Consider the following 19,988-nt stretch of genomic DNA (forward strand, 5'->3'; position numbering starts at 1 on the left):
CATTAAGGTTTATCTCAGTGGCTGGAAGGGAGAAGCATTTATACTGCAGTGAATGAGAACTATGGATTGAATACTTGAAATCTCAGTGCCAGACATAACATTGCTTCTTTTCCGCAATAGCATTTTTGAAAGTCTATTGGTGTTAGAAGTGTTGGATAACTTCTAAAATATTACAGAAACAGTGGTTAGAGCTTCATCCTCCAAAACAATATACTGGAAAGATCAATAATGTAACTATGTATTTAAATAATTCAAAGCAAAAGAGTGCCTATTTTAAAAATAATTTGTCATATTTTTTCAGAATGCATTCCACTATTTAAGTAAATAAGAATTTAGAGACTATTTTTCTGACTGTCAAACAATTATCAGGAGAAAAAGGTTCATTTCTTTGCAACAGTTCTCTAAATCTTAGCTAATGTTCCATATCAAGTTGTATAAACATATTACATACAGATTTGCTGCCTTACATTTAAACCTGTATTAATTAATTTGAGGCAAGTCATTGGTAGTAAAGATTGGTAACAGCAGGTCTGCACTCCTGCTAGAACAATTAGCACATACAGAGACAGGAGGGGATCCTCTGCCTGAAGATTAACAGAAAGAAAAGAACAGTGTTTCTGAACACTCATTTTCAGACAGGCTAGTGCTTTTCCTTTAAAAGGCTGGATTGAACAAATACAGGATAAAATCAAAGTTTCCTTACCCAAATCCAACTGCAACTTCTGGGACTGAATTGTATGGCAGATGAAAGCTGGAACTGATTTGGAAGAGGACTGACATAGAACAGCCTACACCCCCCATTTAGTAATTTTTATGGCCATTTGGGTTCACAGAAACATATTGCTAAGCGTACTTGTTTGAAACAATTCCATCAACTTCTCTAGTGAAAATCTGGGTGCACTAAAATCAATAGCAGGAGTTTGCCAAAATGAGGGGAGGGCCTTGCCGCTGCTCCTCTTCCCACCCCTTTTTTAAGGCACATGGAACCATGACTGAACCTGTAAACATGGGTTTCATTTCCAGCACTCTTTTTATGATGGGTAAATTAAAATAAGCTCGTTATCTCATGCATCTGCTTCAAATAGCATTTCTTTTGCCATGAAGAGAGATTAAGATAAAAATGGTAAGATATTTTTGATTTAAAAACAGTATTTGGTCTTTACACTGAATAACTATAACCTCTAAAATGGTTTTGAGGCACGAAAAAGGTAAATGAAATGCAACATAACTTTTTAAAAAGTAATATTGAGCTCATTTCTGCTAGAGATACCTACTACAAATACAGACTTTGTTTCTATTGTACTTCAGACTGAAGCATATAGAAAAATTGTGCTAAAAAATGAAATTAACACATTAAACTTAAAGTACCATTAATACTCATTCTAATACAAACAATGAACACTGAAGAGTAGTGACTATAACAAAAAATGCTAAATATGCTTTTTAATAATCACAAAATCCAGGCTGCTCACCTTGTAAGTAGTGATCTTTCAAATAACAAAATATACCCAAATTGCTTAAATTATCAGGCTTATAAATGTTTTTTTAAAAAATAAGTGTTCTGCCTTTTATTCTACTGCGTAATTTGATTTACTAGAAAGAAAACTCACCTGAGTAGTTCCTTCTTAAACCCAACAGCAATGTGACTTCCATTTCCTTTACAAGCCATGGACAAGTCAATTAGAAATTAAAAAGTGAAATTAACTTTGAAAGTGAACTTGTAAATTTTATGGGTTCAAGCACTGCCGTATTACTGCCATATTCAAACGTAGTAAAAACACCCACAAAATTCTTACTACTTAAAATTTGAATTTTTATTAAATAAAGTAACACACCTGAAACGTCATAGAATACCAGTTCAAAAAGAGTGACCATTTACAAATATTTAGTCAACACAGTCTTTGCGATCTTTAAGTCTAAGGCACCCTCCAGCGTTTGAAGAAGAAACTGCACTTTAACAAGTGAGCAAGCAGTTGAAAAACACCATGAGCAAGTCCTCCTGTCAAAACAGAATATCCTCAATTCAGTTACAATAATTACATACGATCATGTATCAGCGACATGACAAAACCATGATGGAAAAAAAAATCTGTAGAAGGACTTTTCATGGATTTGTGTTGGATTTATGAAGCTGTTTGCTTTGTCTTTAAGCACACCAAGTTGAAAATACAGCAGTGTGCAAGGTACTATAAAAGTGTTTCTTATGAAGTCTGGTATTGATAATTCTGCACAAAATATGATCTGCATTTATACAAGAAGCCTAAACAAATATATGCCCATGGTAAGGAGAAAAAAAAAAAAACCCAAAACAATGCATCTAGAGGCAAAGTCAGTTTTGTAATTAATATCATACAAAACAGGAAGGCTATGTCCATGGCAGTTCACTGAATTTATGTTAAAAAAAGAAATTTTTGCATTTGTATCTTTGTTCATTCTAAAACTAACCAATCGTAAAATGTTTTCTGTACTTGACATTCAAACAGAATTTGACTTTTCAAATTTGTCCAGTTTCTGCCTACAGAACAGACAATTATGCCTATTGAAAAGACAGTGTTTTAAGTTAATATTAGGTAGATCTGCATAAATGATTGTGAACCAAAAATGATTTGAAATCAAATGAAGGCTGGAAACCAAAACTGCTTCAACTGTGATTACATACAAACTAAAATTTCTTGTGGATTTCTCTTCTTTTATTCAATGTCTCGAGCTCGCTTCTGTTCATACAGTCAAAACCTATATGTACAGTTTAAGTGGTAATGTTAATTGATTCAGTTTCCTTTTCGTAAGATCTGAAAGTTCCCCTCCTCCTCCCCCCACCACTGTCTGTTATTTACTACACAGCTTAGTTATATTAGCTGAGGAAGAAAAATTGATTACTGTGTGATTTAGTAAAAAAAAGTGACATTTGGCCAGTGCTGCACCTTGGTTCAGAATTAAGAGTTCTGTCTGGAAACACAGCTTATGTAACTTTTCCCAAGTATAGCTGAAGAGATCTTTTCATAAATTGAAAGAAATTATTATAGTATTGCTCAAAAATGTTAGAATATTAAAAAGATTACAAATAAACCTAGCCAGGGTGATGCAAAAGGAAGTACAAAATATTTTCAAAGAAAATACACAAGATAAATATATTTACACATATACACATGACTAAAAAAACCATCATTAAAAACCAGTCATTGTCCCTGTAAAACTTACAACTGTGCTTAACTTCACATGCCGTAAATACTTACAATGACTGTACATATTTAGCAAAGTAGTACACGTTTCTAAAAAACACTCACTGCTCAAACTTTGGCCCTTTTAAAGAATTTTTTGTATGTTCTTATCTAGTGGTGTTCCTTTTTGCAATAGCTTCTCTGATTTGACGATCGAGTTCACTTACAATATGGTCTTCGTGATTATATACTCCTGTTTTTAACAGTGTATCCCTCTCTTCTATCAGACGAGATAGATAATCATCCACATTATCATTTACTTTTCTAGAATGAAGACTATCCACTCGAGCAGCAGAATTATCTCTAATATCCTGCAATTGCTTTCTCTCTTCTTCTTGTTGCTTTAGCCTGATGTTGACAAAAATATAAATCAGAGGATGTGCCATATTAAAAACAACTGGTTTTCATATTAAGTCTTTAGGTTATTTATATACTGAAGTACTTAGTAAAATAAATCTATAAAAGGCAACAAACTATCCTCTCTCTATGGAACAAGTAAAACAAATGTTAATGTAATACTTAAAACTCTAACAATACCTTTTCTATATACACATACAACTATAATACTTGCTAGCAAGGCTCCTATTTTGATTATGCAAACAGCACTTAAGAGTTCAACATACAGAACCCCTACAGACAATTTTTGGAGGACCACATTAGGTAGATAAACTTTTAATGTATTAAAAATATAAATAAAACTTGCCTCTTTCTTTTATTAATTCAGTAGTTATCCTTAGAACTGAAGGTTTTAAGTAAAAAAGAAAAAAAAGCATGGTGCTATACAACTGTGATGATAATATAACAGTGGCCTTAAAAATATATTTTTTTATACTGCAGTACTGTTGCATTTTATAAACATGCAGTCTTTACCTAAAGGACACTCAACTGCGTTCTTGCACTGGACTGACAGCCAATTACAATCTTGATTTAACTGAACCTTCTCTTGTGTTAAAGCAGATGGCAGGAAAGAATGGGGGAGGAGGGAAGGGAAAGGAATCTTACAAATGCTTTCATACCTGTTGAGTTCATTTCTGATATCGTCCAGCTCTTGTCGGTCTGTTTTCCCCAGCTCTTTTTCTTCCGCTGCCAAATAGCGCAACCTCATGTGCTCCAGCTCTTGTTGCTGCTTTTTAAGGTGAGCCATCGCATTTTCTTGTTCACGCTAACGTGGGAAGGAGTAAAAACATAACTCAATAGACTACCTGACTAGATGTAAAAGTGCTAATTATAGTGACATGAGAAAAACTTCAGGAATGAAGTAATGACAATTCAGTCTCGAGCAATAGTAGAAATGCAGGAGACCAGTGACTACCACAACTGCGGTAAACCCCATCCAGGCTGGATCAGCTGAAACCCAGTCGCATTAACAAAGTAACAAAAATGTTACAAACCCTTTCAGAAACTCTGGTTTAAGCCGGTAACTGTAAAACTTTGACTTGTGGAACTGCTCAAGGCACTGACATTTATTCCTCTGCTACACAGTATTCTAAATTACAAGTTTAAAACCAAATCACACTCCTACCCCCCTAACAAATAATCCACAAAAAAAAATCCCAGAAAAAATGCTAAATAGCTGCAGGAAGGTTCCATCATCAGTTCCGTAAAAAAATAAGCCTTGAAATAAAAACTCTGGTGACATTTCCTTTTACATTTGCCTAGGTTTATGTAAAGCCTTTGGTAACCTATTTGTTGGATTTAATGAAAACTATCCATTCTACAAGTTTAGTGTGTTTTGGGTTTTGTCTGTTTGGTGGTTTTTTTGGTGGTTTATTTGAATTTTAAGCTCCCTACAGACACCATAACAAAACTAGGGTTTGAGTCCACTACCAATTTGTGACCTTAAAATGTCTTAATGAGAAGCGTGGTCCTCTCTCCACCAATTCTCCTCCCAGTAATTTCCCATATGACCTTGTGCACTAACTCAATGCAGTCAGCCTTACACTCTGAATGAGACAGAAGACTTTGAGTTAAAATGGCGTTTATTCCAATAGTTAAAAATTAAGGCAGAAGGTTACACAAACATCCTGGATCTAGACATATTGTGAACTGCATGGTTACCTTTGTAATTTTGACATTGCTTTCATCTGAAATATTTGATTGTTAATACAATCAGTCTTATATTTATTATGGGCTTAAAAAAAAAAAAAAGAGATAGTTTTGTTTGATACATGTGAGTGTATTAACTACACAATCAACCTAATAATATTTGGAAGAGTTTACTCTGGCAGTTTCCTGAACCTCAGTTCCCACCATCTTAAGCGCTCCCTGTTGATGATCAGTAAGTGATAGGAAAATCTGAATTTCACAAGGAATTTGTATAAACAAAGACTAATTATTAATATGATCAGGCAATGCAATAAGTTAAGTACTTCACAAGAAATCACAGCAGGTATGTAACGCCCCAAATACATTTTTTAAATACTAAATTCAATACACTAACCGGGCAAATCGAATGTTAGAGCCACAGTAGGACAGGTCAGAAAGCCTGAAGAACAACGTGTTAAAGAGACACATACTAATAATGAAACCAGAACCATGAATCCTGCCAAAGAGTCCACAGCTGAGAGATGACTGAAGCATAAAAAAACCCCCACACTCAGCGAAGATAAGCCCGTAGTCCTCCCTTCCCCACCAAGATTTTACTGCAGAAGAACATTCCCATGTGAGAGGCTCCCTTTCTTATGTGAGACAGGTTTGAAGACTCTCAGACAGAAGCAGAATAGGTTTTAGAACAGGAATATACAAATATATACAGCAAATAGTAACAAGTCACTACAGTCGGCTGATATTTATCCAAGAGTTTAAGAGTTCTAGGGAAACACAATGCTGCAAGACTAACTGGAGGTATAACATACCACTAAATCAGTGTTGACACCACAGGTATAACTCTTTCTCCACTTTCGCCCCCGCCGTCAAAGCCTTAGGAATATCCAGGAACTACCAGCAGCACTTACTTCCACCATGGCCAAATTGGGTGAAACCACAACTAAAACCAAAACTAACAGGATATATGGTTACACCTATTAAAATGAATCCAGTTTTTGTAAAAAAGTCACACTTCCAACTATTCTTAAAAACAAAAACAAACCAACCACATGACTCAAAAACACTAAAGAAATCACCTACAATTAAACACAAAACTAAGCTGTCACGGAAGAAGTCCTCTCAGATTACACAGGGTTTACAAGACCAGACAAAGGCTATCAATTGATCATTTCCACAAGAGCAAGAAGTTAACAGTGGACTCCAGAAGAATCCACTCTTTGATACATTAATCAATGAGGAAGTCATTCTGGAATAAACAGTCTGCTGCCAGTACAGAATTATTCAGTGGGGAAAAAGTGAATGTGAAGGAGTGGGATATTATGGGGACAAAAATATGAGTTCATTTGAAAAGGAAACAGATAAACCAAGAATACATTCAGTGATGTCTGTTAAACAGAACACCCTGACTGCAACTGCTGGTTCATGAGGTACTTAATCAATTGACTGAGAGCAGCTGGAGGACATTCAAAGATATCCAAGCAGGGTTTCAAGATCTTATGCATCTACTGCTGACCTATGTATAGGCTAGATTGATATTTCACAGCAGTTGGCTAGTTTTGTTTGTTTTTCCTACTCAATCAAAAGCAGGGGCTGAAAGCTAAAACTAGGTAAATTCCAACGAGAGACATGATTCAAGTTATTAAAAGAATGAAAATTAAACACTTAAGCAATATACCAAATATATTAGGAACTTCTTAATCATCAAATGTTTTTAATTAAGATAGATATTTGCATTTTTAAAACTGCTACAAATCAGGCATTATTGTTGAAGTATTTAACAAAGAAAAGACAGAGGGCACTTTTTTTAAGTCCCAGCAAATATCACTATTATATCATCTAGTTTCCAAATAGCTGGATAGGCAACAGCATCCAGACAGCAGACCCAAATTCCAAGCGTACAGTGGGTTATGAGGAGGAATATAATTATCTTAACTATTTTGATAGTTGTATTGAAGTTGTTTGCTTTGATAAATGAAACAAGTTAAAATACTGCTGTTTTTCAGAAAAAGAAAAGAAAAATGTTGAGATTAATAACTTAAGGGAAACATGTAACCTAACATTTCCAGTATGTTATATCTCATTTGAAAAAGTTCTATTTTAGCCTCGGGAGAGCAGTTGTTGCCCTGTACATGTAAAACAAGTCTAGAAATTTCCATCTGTTTGTCCCTACAGGTAAAGAATCCAGTAATGCAGTCTTGTAATTAGCTACTGTTCCTGATTACACTACAAGTCTAAAGAAACTTGCTATACATATCCCCGTAGTAGATACAGCACATCCTGCATATTCAAGTTCCAGTTTTGGAATTAATTTGTCTAGTACAATCTGGTTTTGTACTACCTAAAAGTGGTAAGAGTCTTGGAGACCACACAATAAATTATATAAGAATGCAATTTACAAGCAAACTGTGTCACCTGTAGGAAAAAAACTCACCACTGTGGAGGATGAGGCTGACATCTTCCTCTCAGGCAATGTCAAAAATCCAGATCTTTAACAGAAGTGAGGACTTCTAGCAGCCATTATCTCATTTTTTTCTCCTTTTTAGACTTTCTACCTACACTGACTTGCAGATACAATTAGCATCAGCCCAGTGCATTTTTGTAGACGGTAAGAACAGTATTCACTTTGGAAAAAAAGTCTCCTTGCTCTTGCAGTTCAGTTTATTAATGCTCTAATTGTACCATTTTAGACTAGGACTACTGGCATGGAAAGCTGGGGCACTAATGTAAGTTTGTCAAATTTTTTGTATCTCAGTAATTCTACAAAATAATTTTTTTTGAAGGTACATTGAGCAAACATCACCTAAAAACAAAATACTGGTAAATTAATGCAGAGCAAAGTGTCTCCTATTACTAGCACAGCAAGATTTTATGTCAGCAGAAAGTTACATCCCCACCTACTAATGAAACAGATTATAATAAGACAATACACACAAATCATTAAATAGCTGTGACTACATTGAATAGAAGTCTTTCATGCAGTCTTTCAGTCTGGGGAGTGTACTACATGGAAAGATTTTGCAAGTGTTCTTACAGTTGCAGTTTCAGAGGAAAGATAACTGTGAGGGGGCCATAAGAAGCATGTGGGACTAAAAGTTTCATGACAAGTTGACACATTACTAATTGAGACAGGAAAGTTCATTGATCTGGAGGTTTCTGCTGTTCAGCAGCGTGCTCACAGTAGCAATATGATAGCAAAAAATGCATTTTATACTCAAAGCAGTATACATTAGAAGTACATATACTGAAGGTTAATAGAACAAAGCCCAAAGCTCAATCAGACCTGGAAGAAGACAATATTCCTAGTGCTTTTCTACTGATCAGAAGGCTTCTCATTTAATACCTTGGTCCTTTATGCCCCCATTGAATGAGTTAATTACAGAAACATCTTTAGTGATGTTTATTAAAACCAAGGCAAGGACAAAAGAAAAAATGATGCAAAAGCCAAGGAGAGGTATAGGAAAAACAAGGCTTTCCTGAAGAATCTCTTGCTCAGTTCCTGTTCCTTTTGATGTTTTCCACTGGGAAAATTGTATTTAAAAAAATAAAAATCAGTGCCACTAGCGAACATGCTTGTTGCTTAGGATAATAGCCCTAGATTTGCATGGCAGTAAGTCTGCATAAAGTGCTAAATTCTCCTTTTCACCACAGAGAAGAAAAGCTTATCAGTATATCAGTCCCCAGTTCAATGTAGGACTTGCTTTCAGATAAATGTGAATATAAATTTATCTTTATTACTAATATAACAGTGATGTAAACATGACAAATATTTGGCATTTCCTTGTTTGGGAGGGGTGAGGGAAATGACAAGATTAATTTTAGTTCTGTAACAGTGAAAGTCAAGAATTTCTTTAGTGTGCCATGTCATTACCCTGAATAATGACATTTAAGCACAATTATATTAAGTTAAAATTAAAACAAAACAAACCGAAACCCACACTTTCTGACGCAAGACTTCCCTAGCATTCAGTTTAAGACAGTTCAACTTGGAAAAAAAGACACAAAAGCAAGTGAGAATGGATTTTGCAGATTCATTTATGACGGATCCTGTGTTTTACTTAAGTTATACACTTTTTAGTCAGTAATTTTCAAATGTCTTTCCCAACATCAGTCTTTTACTCCTTTAAAGGTCTGTCATAACAATTTGTAGGGTGCATAACAGCAAACTTGCTCTATATATGCAGCATTCATAGCAGAGCACCAGGAATCCATTTCCTAAAAATCCATCAAGACAAGAAGATGGCAGAGAATTTAAAACAGTTGTTTGGTAAAAAGTGAGGGATGCTGATTTTGAATTAATTTATATACAATTTTGTTACTATAGGTTGAAGGACCACAACAAGACTGTCTTTTGTTACAATGAGATAGAAGGAAGGATTTCTTATTCACAGTCATGAATGATAAACTGGTGCCACTGTATCAGACATTCAGGTATTAAACCCACTTTTCCCATCAGAGTTAAATAATTCATTGGGCAAACACTTTTGTTTTTTAAACCAGAGAAGGAATGAAACTCTACTGTGTAGTAGTACCTGAAATCTAGCAGAATTTACTGTGAGTTCTTCCAAAATGAAAAAACAATATTAATAAAGCACTTCCACACATTTGTGGTACTAATCAATCAGTCCAACATTTCTAAAGCTACTCGTAAGATCTTCATTTTATGCTCAAACTTGAAAACTAAGTTATATTTGAATACAAAGTTTGAACATAAATACTCACATGCTTAAAATTCTTAACCAAGGCTTTATTTTACATTTCCAGAGATAATATGCTCCTATAATATATGCTGAAATAAGCAACATTCCAGATTCATTTCCAACTGCCTATTGTAGCCACTTAAGCTGTTTTGAGAATTGTTAGAATTTTAAATTTTTAATTTTTAGAAATCTGCATTTTTAAGTTTCAGATAAGAGAACACTCCAGAATCATCAGCTGGTAGACTAAAGGCAACTTTAGGGATAGAAGGTAAGACCCACTAGAAGCGCAGAACTCTTGGAAACTTTATTCCTGCATCACCACTATCAGCAATTATCCTACAGCAGCCACAGATGAACCAGGAGTATCATGTGCAAACTACTTGGAAAACTACATTTTCAAATATACTTGCAGTTGGCCCAGGTACCTTCTTCTCCACTACTTACTTAGCCCTGCTTGTCACACTATTACTTTTGCTCACTTTCTTTCCTCTTCTCCCCTTGGTAAAGCTTATCACCAATATTCCTGTCTCTAATTTGATATTTTGCCATCCTTCTGTTACATCTCCTTAAACAAAACAAAGCCAATCCAAACAAAGCTACACACCAGCTATAAGATCATTTACTTCAATGTTTTACTACTTTTCTTCATCAGCTTGCATCTCTAATGTAGTGCTTGAGACATGGAACACTGTTCCAGGAGTTTGCACGGTAGGAACTTCGGTCATGTTTTGACACCTACAGTACTACAGGACTATCATCATTAAATAAAAATTAACCAATAATAAAAAAAACTTCAAAATTTCAATTATAATCAGATCATAAAGAATCCCTGTATGCCACCAGGTGCATTAGTTAAGAGGCTCTTCAATCAAGGAAGCACAATCTTTATTTTGCTGTGGCTGCCTATAAATCCAAAAGGGAGATGTAAACATACATACACTAGACTAAACAATGGCTAAATAGCAGCCACTATTCACTCTCCCACTCACACATACCATGCAAGTCTGTGGGAAAAACTTATGATTGAAGCTAAGGAACTCAAGTAAAGTTTTCTGAAAATAACCCAGAGCTGACAAGTCAGTAGGAGGGCCTGGATGGTTTCAAGACACAGTTTTTAACCAAGACTTGGACCTACAACTGTGGTGTTTTTTCCTTTTGTGCTTTTTTTTTTTTTTAAACAAAGATTTACATCCCATCCTTGTCTAAATTACTTACAAATTAATCAAATTAATTACTGAGTGGATAAGCAAGACACTGGACAAGACAGAGTGAACGTCAGCCAGCCAATACAGTCTCTGTTGTTTTAAACAAATGCAACAGTGCTGGTTTAATACATCCGTAGGGCACAAACACATTAAAAGACTTACAAATTTATTTCTCCCAGAACACTAAATAATATACGCAGGTAAATTTAGAAAGTTTCAATTTATAGATTGTAAAACAGACAATCAATTGCTGAAAATGACACTTCTGCCAGCTTTGATTTTTTGTTCTGATATGTTGTTTCTTGCACTCAGGAACTCAATTTAGGATCCAAGATCTCTGTAAGCATGTATGCAATTTTGTGTAAATTGATTGTTCTCAGAAATAATGCTCACATACATCAAAACTATGGAAGTCTCGTTTGTGTAGTATTGAGATCTCCCAATCAGAAAACTTTGAAAGGCCGTTCACTTGTTAAAGCTGAATAATAAAGTATTAATAGAGACTTGCACTGAGTAACAAAGAGGGAAGAAAAGGTAGATAGTTAAAGTCTATTTTCACTCAGCTTTGCAAACTGTGTTTGAATTCAATTAACTTCTGTTAAACAAAGGTAGGCATGTGCCCTCATTTTTTTGGTTACCACTGGCACTGTGATTAGCATTCAAAATCCTAGACATGGAGAAGTTTAGAGCATTTTCTATGAACAGTCCCATACTCCTCTATGTTATGTACTCCCTATCTCATATTCTACAAAATATAAAGCCATCACAGATGTGTGCTAAGAACTAGCTCCAAACTAAAAGGAAATTTTAATTAAGGAAACATTGACTTTTATGGCTGCAAATCAGAAGAGCATTTTAGTAAATGCTTAGCCTGTAGATTATGCTTCTTTAATTCACAAATTGACTGTACTAGGTCACCTTTGAGTAATGGAAATCTCTGTTTAAACATTTTTTTGGCAATGGGCACAAAGCATTAGATCTCATTTCCAAGACTTACCAGCTGGGTTTTGTCATTAACATTTATTAACAATCTAAGATATGGCTTTCAGCGTCTAATCCTCACTACACAAATGTTTTGTATAGTTCTCTAGAGAGCTTTGGTGTGACAAATTACTGGCACAGATTACAGCTCTGTGGCTATTCACCAGAGGCAATGCAAAATTAACATGGTACTAATCCAACTTAAACAAGAAATTGGTCAAACTATGCACAATTGCACAAATGATCTGAACTAAAGCAAATCTAGAATTCCTGAAGCAACAGTTTCCAAATTTATATTTAAAACACAGTAAATGGTTTTTGATCAGCTCTGCTTCAACTTTTATTTGGCTCTTTAAAGTCACTTAAATCCTTTATCAATTGGCTAAGTACAAGATGAAGCACAGGAGTACAAAAACCAGAAGAAACTACTTTGAAAGGGTTTGTTCTGTAGTAAAGTTTTACGTAGGATAATTCACTGTAGAGGCCAATTTATTTATGGCTCAGACTTTCAACAAGAGGGTCAGTTGAAGTCATCTATATATGTTAATAAATTCAGATTGTCAGGTCTACAGTGATGAAATTTATAATACAAATCTGATATTGACATCCACTAGTGTTAATCTGGCAGGTAACATTCTTTTATTCTAGAGGAATTTTTAAATATGGCAGTAAGGAAAATTATCCTGAACATTTTATGACTGCTAAAGAAATCTTAATCAGAGGTAAGATTTATATTTTTCCTCCTATCATCTTGTCAAGCACAGATGTTTTAGAAATTCAAGATGAGAATTCATTACTACTTTTATTACTAGGCAAAAAAGGACAGATTTGAAGACAGCAAATAAAGACGAGTTTTTGATTATTAATAGTAATTGCACAGCACATTCACTCTCTTCAAAGAGAAATATAGATTAAAAAAGTTAATTACCAATTAGAAGATGGTCAATTCAGCCTTTTACTCTCCAAAGACTCAGTTCACTACTAGCAGGAAGGAAGTAGAAACCATAATCCTTAAAAAACTTTTCCTCAAGCAGGAAGTAGGTGTGACTACAGGTAACAAAAACCTTTTACTAAACTTGAATTCTGAAGTTTTATGTCTGTGTCAAGGTTTGTTCAGCAACAGGGATTAACAGTTTACTAATTTGTTTGTCAAGGCCAATGGAAATGCTTTCATTCTTAACTATAGTTTAGCTAATGTTTGCCATAATTCAGGAAAGATAGGCAATGACAAAACACCCAGAGGCATATGGATTCAGAGGGAATAAAGTTGCTACGCCTGCAAGTTTCAAGAGAGTATTTTCAAGTCATATGTGTATGACTATCTACACATATACACACACATGCACACATGCAGGAGCTCTGATAAATCACAGCAGGAGAAAAGCATGTCATGTTAGCATGAGGTTAGGATTTCCAAAAGCAGAATAAAGTTTCACTTTCAGTTTAAATTTTCAGGAAGTTTACTTTGTTCACAGCATTCAAACCTTAACCTCTTGTTTCTAAAAGCTAAGATCTGTTTCTCATCTCTATTCCTCATTCATTTTATAATTAAAATACAGAACAGTTAGGACTGTAATTGACCACGACGGTTGGGACAGATGCAAAATATCTTCTGCACAAGTGCCAACTGAGCATTATTGGTAATGAGATTAATAAACTTTTTTTTTGAATCACACCTGCTTTTAGCTATGCCAGCCTTTGCAAACTTGAGCCTTGGTCTTTCCCGAGTTCAATGTCGAACTCAAACCAGCTTTGCTATTCTAATTTTCGTAGTAAGCGTAGCTCAAAGCTTTACTTTTGTAAAGACAAACACTAATAAAATGAAAACTGCCACTAATTAACAGCAATTACAAGTAGCTTCCAACACTACATTAACTTGGTTGTCTCGTACGACTAAAGAAAACATGCATACCTGTTTTAACCTTGCAAGTTCTTTCAAAGCCCTCGTCCATTGTTGTTTGTAGTGGAGCTTTGACTTGGTAGCTGACTCTAACTTTCTTTCAAGTTCAACCTAAAAGCAATTAAAATCATATCAGCTGAAGCAATAACAGCAGTAATAATAACTGAAAGATATATATACACAAAGGGTCTGGTTTAAGAAACGTGTTTATGTAGCACAGCATACAACATCATCCAAAGCTGTCATATAAGATAACATAAATATTATGGCACATGAACATTTTCTTGTTTAAAATATAGCCTTATTTTTATTGGATAGCCGTCTATACAAAAAGAAAAAGATAAGTTTTTAGCACTAAATCTGCTGACATAACCTTTAAATTTAAGACTCTCAAATTAGCAACTCCTTCCCCTCTGCACCCCCCTGCTCTTTTTTTTTTTTCAAAGCAAGATTATAAACACTAATTTAACAGAAACACTGATGGATAAATCTTGCCTTTAAAAGGTGTGTAGATTTTTTTCTTTCCTGCAGCTGATGGAAGATACGTGCTACACTATTTCTCTGAAATAGACATTTGTTCAAATCATTCTTTTAAAACTGTGTATCTGGTCTGAATCTTTGATCTTACTATCGACATAAATATTTTTAAAAATGTTACAGACTAAAAATACATTGCATTCTGTGCAAAAAAAAAAATCAGTATTAAAAGGCAAATGAGAAGAGTTATGAAGCACACAGAACACAGTAACCCAAGAAATTACGCATTCTTAACTCAGAGGCAGTGATGTTTTCTTTTAATCAGATAAAAAAAATATTTACTATTACATTTGTGGAGATCTTAAAGCACTGACTTTTTAAAAATGTAACAAAAATTTAAAAAAAAATATTTAGGCTAAGCGTTTTAAAAGTCTGTAGAAACAGAAGCATATTTTGAATTATTTGCTTGCATTATGAGAAGCTATTCAAGCATACAGTAACATGTAGACTTGTGATATAACATGGTATTTCATGCCAAGATGACTGGTGCATGTTTTTCCAGCTTATTCAGTCAATAATTTGCCTCAAATCTCACAATAATTCTGAACATTAAATGTCCATATCTGTGGTTTTAATTAAGCAAAATATCCTCCACAAAAGGCACATACAATTTCTAAGAAATGAACTCATGACAGTGATTTCATCCCAATGATAAGAACACAATCTCTTTTCAGAAATATTTCATAAAAAACCCAAACAATGCAGATAATGGAATACCAGTCTAAATCAATCCTCACAAGAAAATCCTCATCTTTATTTAGCTCTATAAACAGAATGCTCATAGTTCTCAGGATAAATCAAGTTGGAAGCAATTTAAAGATATAGGTTAGGTTTTTCCCTGCGTAAGCCTCTAGCATTTCTGCTTACTCTATAGAAATAAGCCTACTGTTGGCCTTATTTGTGTCTGAATATTTAAAGTCTGAAGAAATTGTTGAAAAAAGTAAAACAAAGTGGAGAAATTAACCAGTTTATCATGCAATATTATTCTACAACTTCTGTATCAGTGAACAGACAATTGTAACAGTTTTCAAAGACTAGAAAAATCCAAGATACCTTTTCTAAAGTGAGAAGATTTATTTCCGACTGTAGCTGGATTTCTGGTTTACTATTTTGCTGTTCTTTGTATTGTTGGAACTCCTTCTCCAAAGTTTTATGTTTAGTTTCTGCTTCATAAAGCTACATTAAAGATACAGATATAATGCAAGTTAGCAGAAAAACCCATTCACAGACAAGGAATTAGGTTACGGAACTTCAGTTACTCTTTAGTCCCTGGAACAAATATCTTACTGTCAATTATCTGATATAGAACAGACACTGAAAGCTACACATTTGGAATTAATGATTTCTTGATGATGGCATACAGCAATGTTTTAATAGGAGAAATTTTAAAGAGAATCATTGCTCAGTACTGGAAAGAAAAAACAAGTTTGCCCTCATATACAGAAGATCAGGATTTATAAACATTACTGTTCACATTTCTAAAATGACTTGCAGAAGAAACCCAGAAAACAAAACTATTTAAATTTACACACATCTTTTAAACAAAGCCAACAGTTTTATATACTACATGAATTTTTTTACTTACTCAGTTTCACCAGCATAACTTATTTAGGAATGTCTGGAAGAGGAAACTACTAATACTTTGTACAGCCAAATAATGATTTAGAAGAAAGGCTGAAGTAGAAAGACTTCAGTGACTAATGACTTAATGCTATGTACCTCTGCCCTCACTGTGTACTTCTACCGTTTCATGAAGATTTTATAATGAAAGCTTTGCTTTTCCTCTTAAAATGGGTAATTTGAAAACCAATGCCAATACATAGTTTCTTTGTAGCAAAGTATTTAAGTAAATCAAATGTTTAACAGGATCTTTTCATCATACCATATGAAAATACTACAAATTTCTAATAAGATATTTTCTAAGAGTAGCATATGTTCTGCTTCTATTAAATATTATTCAACTATAAATACCACAATACACCTATGGAACTCATGCATTCCATCACAGAATATGATCCCAAATGTTCCACTTGTATTTATGTCCAACTAGTTAAAGCAAGTATTTCCATGTATTGTATCCAACAGTTTATAATACTGGATGAAAATGCTTCAGATAATTAACTTATGTTTCAAAGCTCACAACTTCTTCTATCAGTACATAAATATTTTAATTATTTGGATCTCCTAATTGGGTCACCTCTATTTTTGTTCCAAAATTTTGCTTTTTACAAATATTGTTTTTAAAGAACTGATGTAAGAAAGCAAACACCGTACTAAGGAGCAATACAAAAACACAACTCACTTTTCACATATAACCGCAATAGCCAGCTTAGACAAAAGACATGACACTATTGTCCATCACCTTTCAATTTTTACCAATTTCTTTTTAAAGCAGACATACAGACACGATGCCAAAGAAAGTAACTAACTACTTTAGCTATGAAAAATGCCAGGCCTCTCTAGAACTTCTACAATCATGTTTAATTTCTTGTTTGGTTCTGAAAACACTTACAAAAATTGAATTTCTCATAAGACCTCAGGTTGTGGACTGTTAGGGAACCACATGTATAATACAAATAAAGCACAGCTTCCTTATTCAGGAAGAGTGATATTCTTCGAGGTGGATGCTTCAAGGGTCTTGTCTTGCACATAGTGTGGCTTACCTCCAGATAGGTTAGATTTTTAGAGAATTCTACAATTCAAGAGTGAAAGTCATGTATGGACACATCATCTTAAAAGGTAAGGAATAAATTAAAAGATATTGTTTAGAACTATTGTAATTTACTCCAGAACATTCCCTGTTAAAGAACAAAAACAACAAAACACAAACAAACCAAAACCAAACAAACACCCACACCCAAAAAGGTAAAAAAAGAGGTCCATCAGAACTAGTAGAAACAGAAATTTTCTGCTTGTGGACATTACCAAGGGAACCATCCTATGGCAAGACTCCACAGCAAACAAACAAAACCCTGCCCAGCAATGCAAGAGAAAAAAAGCTTGTCTTATGCAGAATATGGAGTAATGATCACCTCATATTGAAGCACGAGATTCACAATAGCAGGAACAACAGAGAGAAAGACAGCTAGGATAATCAGCTGGAATAATGAATGGCCTTCATACTAAGCAAAACAAAATATAGCAGGGCTTGTGTTTGGAGGAGGGGCTATGAGAGACACCTGAGCAATCAGGAATGGCATGTAGCACAGGTACTAAAGGATTCTTCATAATTACTAAGCAACAAGCTTAAAATGAACAAGAGTTTTTAAACATACAACAAAACGGAATCTCAGAACTCACTGACACAGGATGTTGCAATGTTAGAAATAGAAATACTTTTCAAAAGGGATCAGATGAGTTCATGAAGAATGCTTTCACTAATGCTTAGTAAATATGAAATGCTTCCTCTGGCTAAGCGTATATGTAACTCTTAATGATATTAGTTGATATACCAAAACTGTTTTCCTCATTGTTTAACTTTATCTTCTTGCCCCCTAAATGCAACCATTGCTGCAACAGAATGTGGAGCTAACCGGATCGTTGGTCTGATACAATATGTCTGATCTGAATACAAAAAAATCTAGCTAACAAGAGTGAGTCAAAAGAATGAATTTGAAAGATGACTCCTATGTGGTGGCATTGGGTTGTCTGAGCCTGAAGAACTATTGGTTATTTTGTCTGGACCAGTACAAAACTGGTAGCTTCCCCACATGTACAACACAGAAGTGATCCACTTACTACTTTGAAGTGGATTGCATTCTGCAGTTTGAAGCTGCTAATCTCAATGATTGTTCAGTAGAATATCCAAGATTAGCAGCACTTTTTGTATTAGCTATATTTAAAAAGTACTGTACTGTAATCAACATATGCTGACATGAAAAGTAGGTTAATACCAGTATTTAATATTGAACTAATAACCCACAAAACCCCAGCACGACTCTTCCTAATACAAAAATATGCATTTGGCTGATACAGTTCTTCAACATTCAGAGCTGTTTTGGGATTATCACTATCAGATATCAGAGATGAAACACAAAGTAATTCATTTACATAAACCAAGTACTTTGAAAAACATTCACACGTTAAGATGTAATTTACTTAACAACAAATGAAATCTCTAACATTGTAACTGCTTAAAAAAGCTACTACTAACTTTTGAAATTTTACAGTATGTTTTAACAGTCAAGAAAAATAGCTAGACTAACCTTGTCATTAGTGCAAAAGCTAGCTTACAAAAGAATGCAGTCGAAATTTTCTCAGTTTATTGAAACTACTACTTTCAGAATAGAATATCACAATAACAAGATAATTCCTCCCCCACCCCAATAAGGATAACAGAAATACCCTTTTGCAATTGAAAGAATAAAACAAACTGCATAGTCAAGCTACCTAAATATTTTGCTACATGTTAATTGCTAACAACTCATTAAGTTACTGAAATAGATACTGCTGTTCAGGTTCTATATGTAGTGTATATTTGTAATTGCAGATTGATTTTCAGTGTTAAAAAAATAATATATTACCACTGCATTGAAAATTGGCCCTACTACTGAGCAAGACTGACAGAGATGGATCCCAGCAGGTAGCCGCCCACTGAACCACAGAGATAAAATGTTTATTACAAAGTTGCCAGAATAGACTTGCCTCAAACCCATTGCTCAATTTAGTATACTAATTTTAAAAAAATGCTTACTTCAATAAGTAAATAATTGAGGCAGAACATTTAAGTGTACTTACCTGCTGCTGTAAGTGAAGCTTGTCTTCTTCCAGCTGTTTGATTTTTGACCTTTCCAGCTCAACCTGGTGTGCACATTCTTCTCTGGCTCGCCGCACAGAATCCTGTAGCTCCTGCAGCTTTCGTTCATGCTCTGCTTGCAACTCCTTCTTTACTCTTTGAAGCTTAAAAATGAGACATTTATATTAAACCATAGGTGCAAAAGCTTTATTCTAAGAGCCTTTCTTACAACTGTTACTGCTGTTCATGACAGAAAAAAAATTGTTATATATATGTTTGCCATGTACTCTTTTATTGCCTTTCAGTTTAACTAATGACCTGCAAACCACTGTATTTGGGCTACATATATACCCTTCCTTAACTATTGTAAAAACATCAATCTGTATCTCAACTGTACTTTCTTATATGGGAGTGATAAAGACAATATATATATCCACCTTTCTACTACAAATGAAAATCTAAATATACCCCTTTACTGCAGAAACAGTGATGTCACAGCTACAGCCAAGAAGTCTTAAGATCTGCAAGACTGCATTCTTCAAACTGAGCATATTGAAAGAATTTCTGATTGAACTAAACAGGAACACAAGTCCTTGACATACTCAAACTTTTTAGAAAGACTTCACTGGCCCAGATAACTGCTAGCTGAACAGAAACTTCCCCCAACAG

The 19,988-nt window shown here is 34.4% G+C and overlaps 1 protein-coding gene across 3 annotated transcripts in view; it reads right to left on the bottom strand.

The window, feature by feature from the left end:
- Positions 1 to 1,841: 1,841 nt before the first annotated feature.
- CEP120 (centrosomal protein 120) overlaps positions 1,842 to 19,988 on the bottom strand; it is a 39,220-nt gene continuing 21,073 nt past the window's right edge. For all 3 annotated transcript variants that reach the window (XM_080361958.1, XM_080361957.1, XM_080361956.1), the window contains 5 exons: positions 19,322 to 19,483; positions 15,638 to 15,760; positions 14,060 to 14,158; positions 4,235 to 4,380; positions 1,842 to 3,566 (listed from right to left, as the gene is read on the bottom strand). In XM_080361958.1, the coding sequence (XP_080218084.1) occupies positions 3,326 to 3,566; positions 4,235 to 4,380; positions 14,060 to 14,158; positions 15,638 to 15,760; positions 19,322 to 19,483 (771 nt within the window). In that variant the 3' untranslated portion in view covers positions 1,842 to 3,325. The remainder of the gene's footprint in view (positions 3,567 to 4,234; positions 4,381 to 14,059; positions 14,159 to 15,637; positions 15,761 to 19,321; positions 19,484 to 19,988) is intronic.

Source organism: Nesoenas mayeri (assembly GCF_963082525.1).
Source record: "Nesoenas mayeri genome assembly, chromosome: Z".
NCBI lineage: Eukaryota > Metazoa > Chordata > Aves > Columbiformes > Columbidae > Nesoenas > Nesoenas mayeri.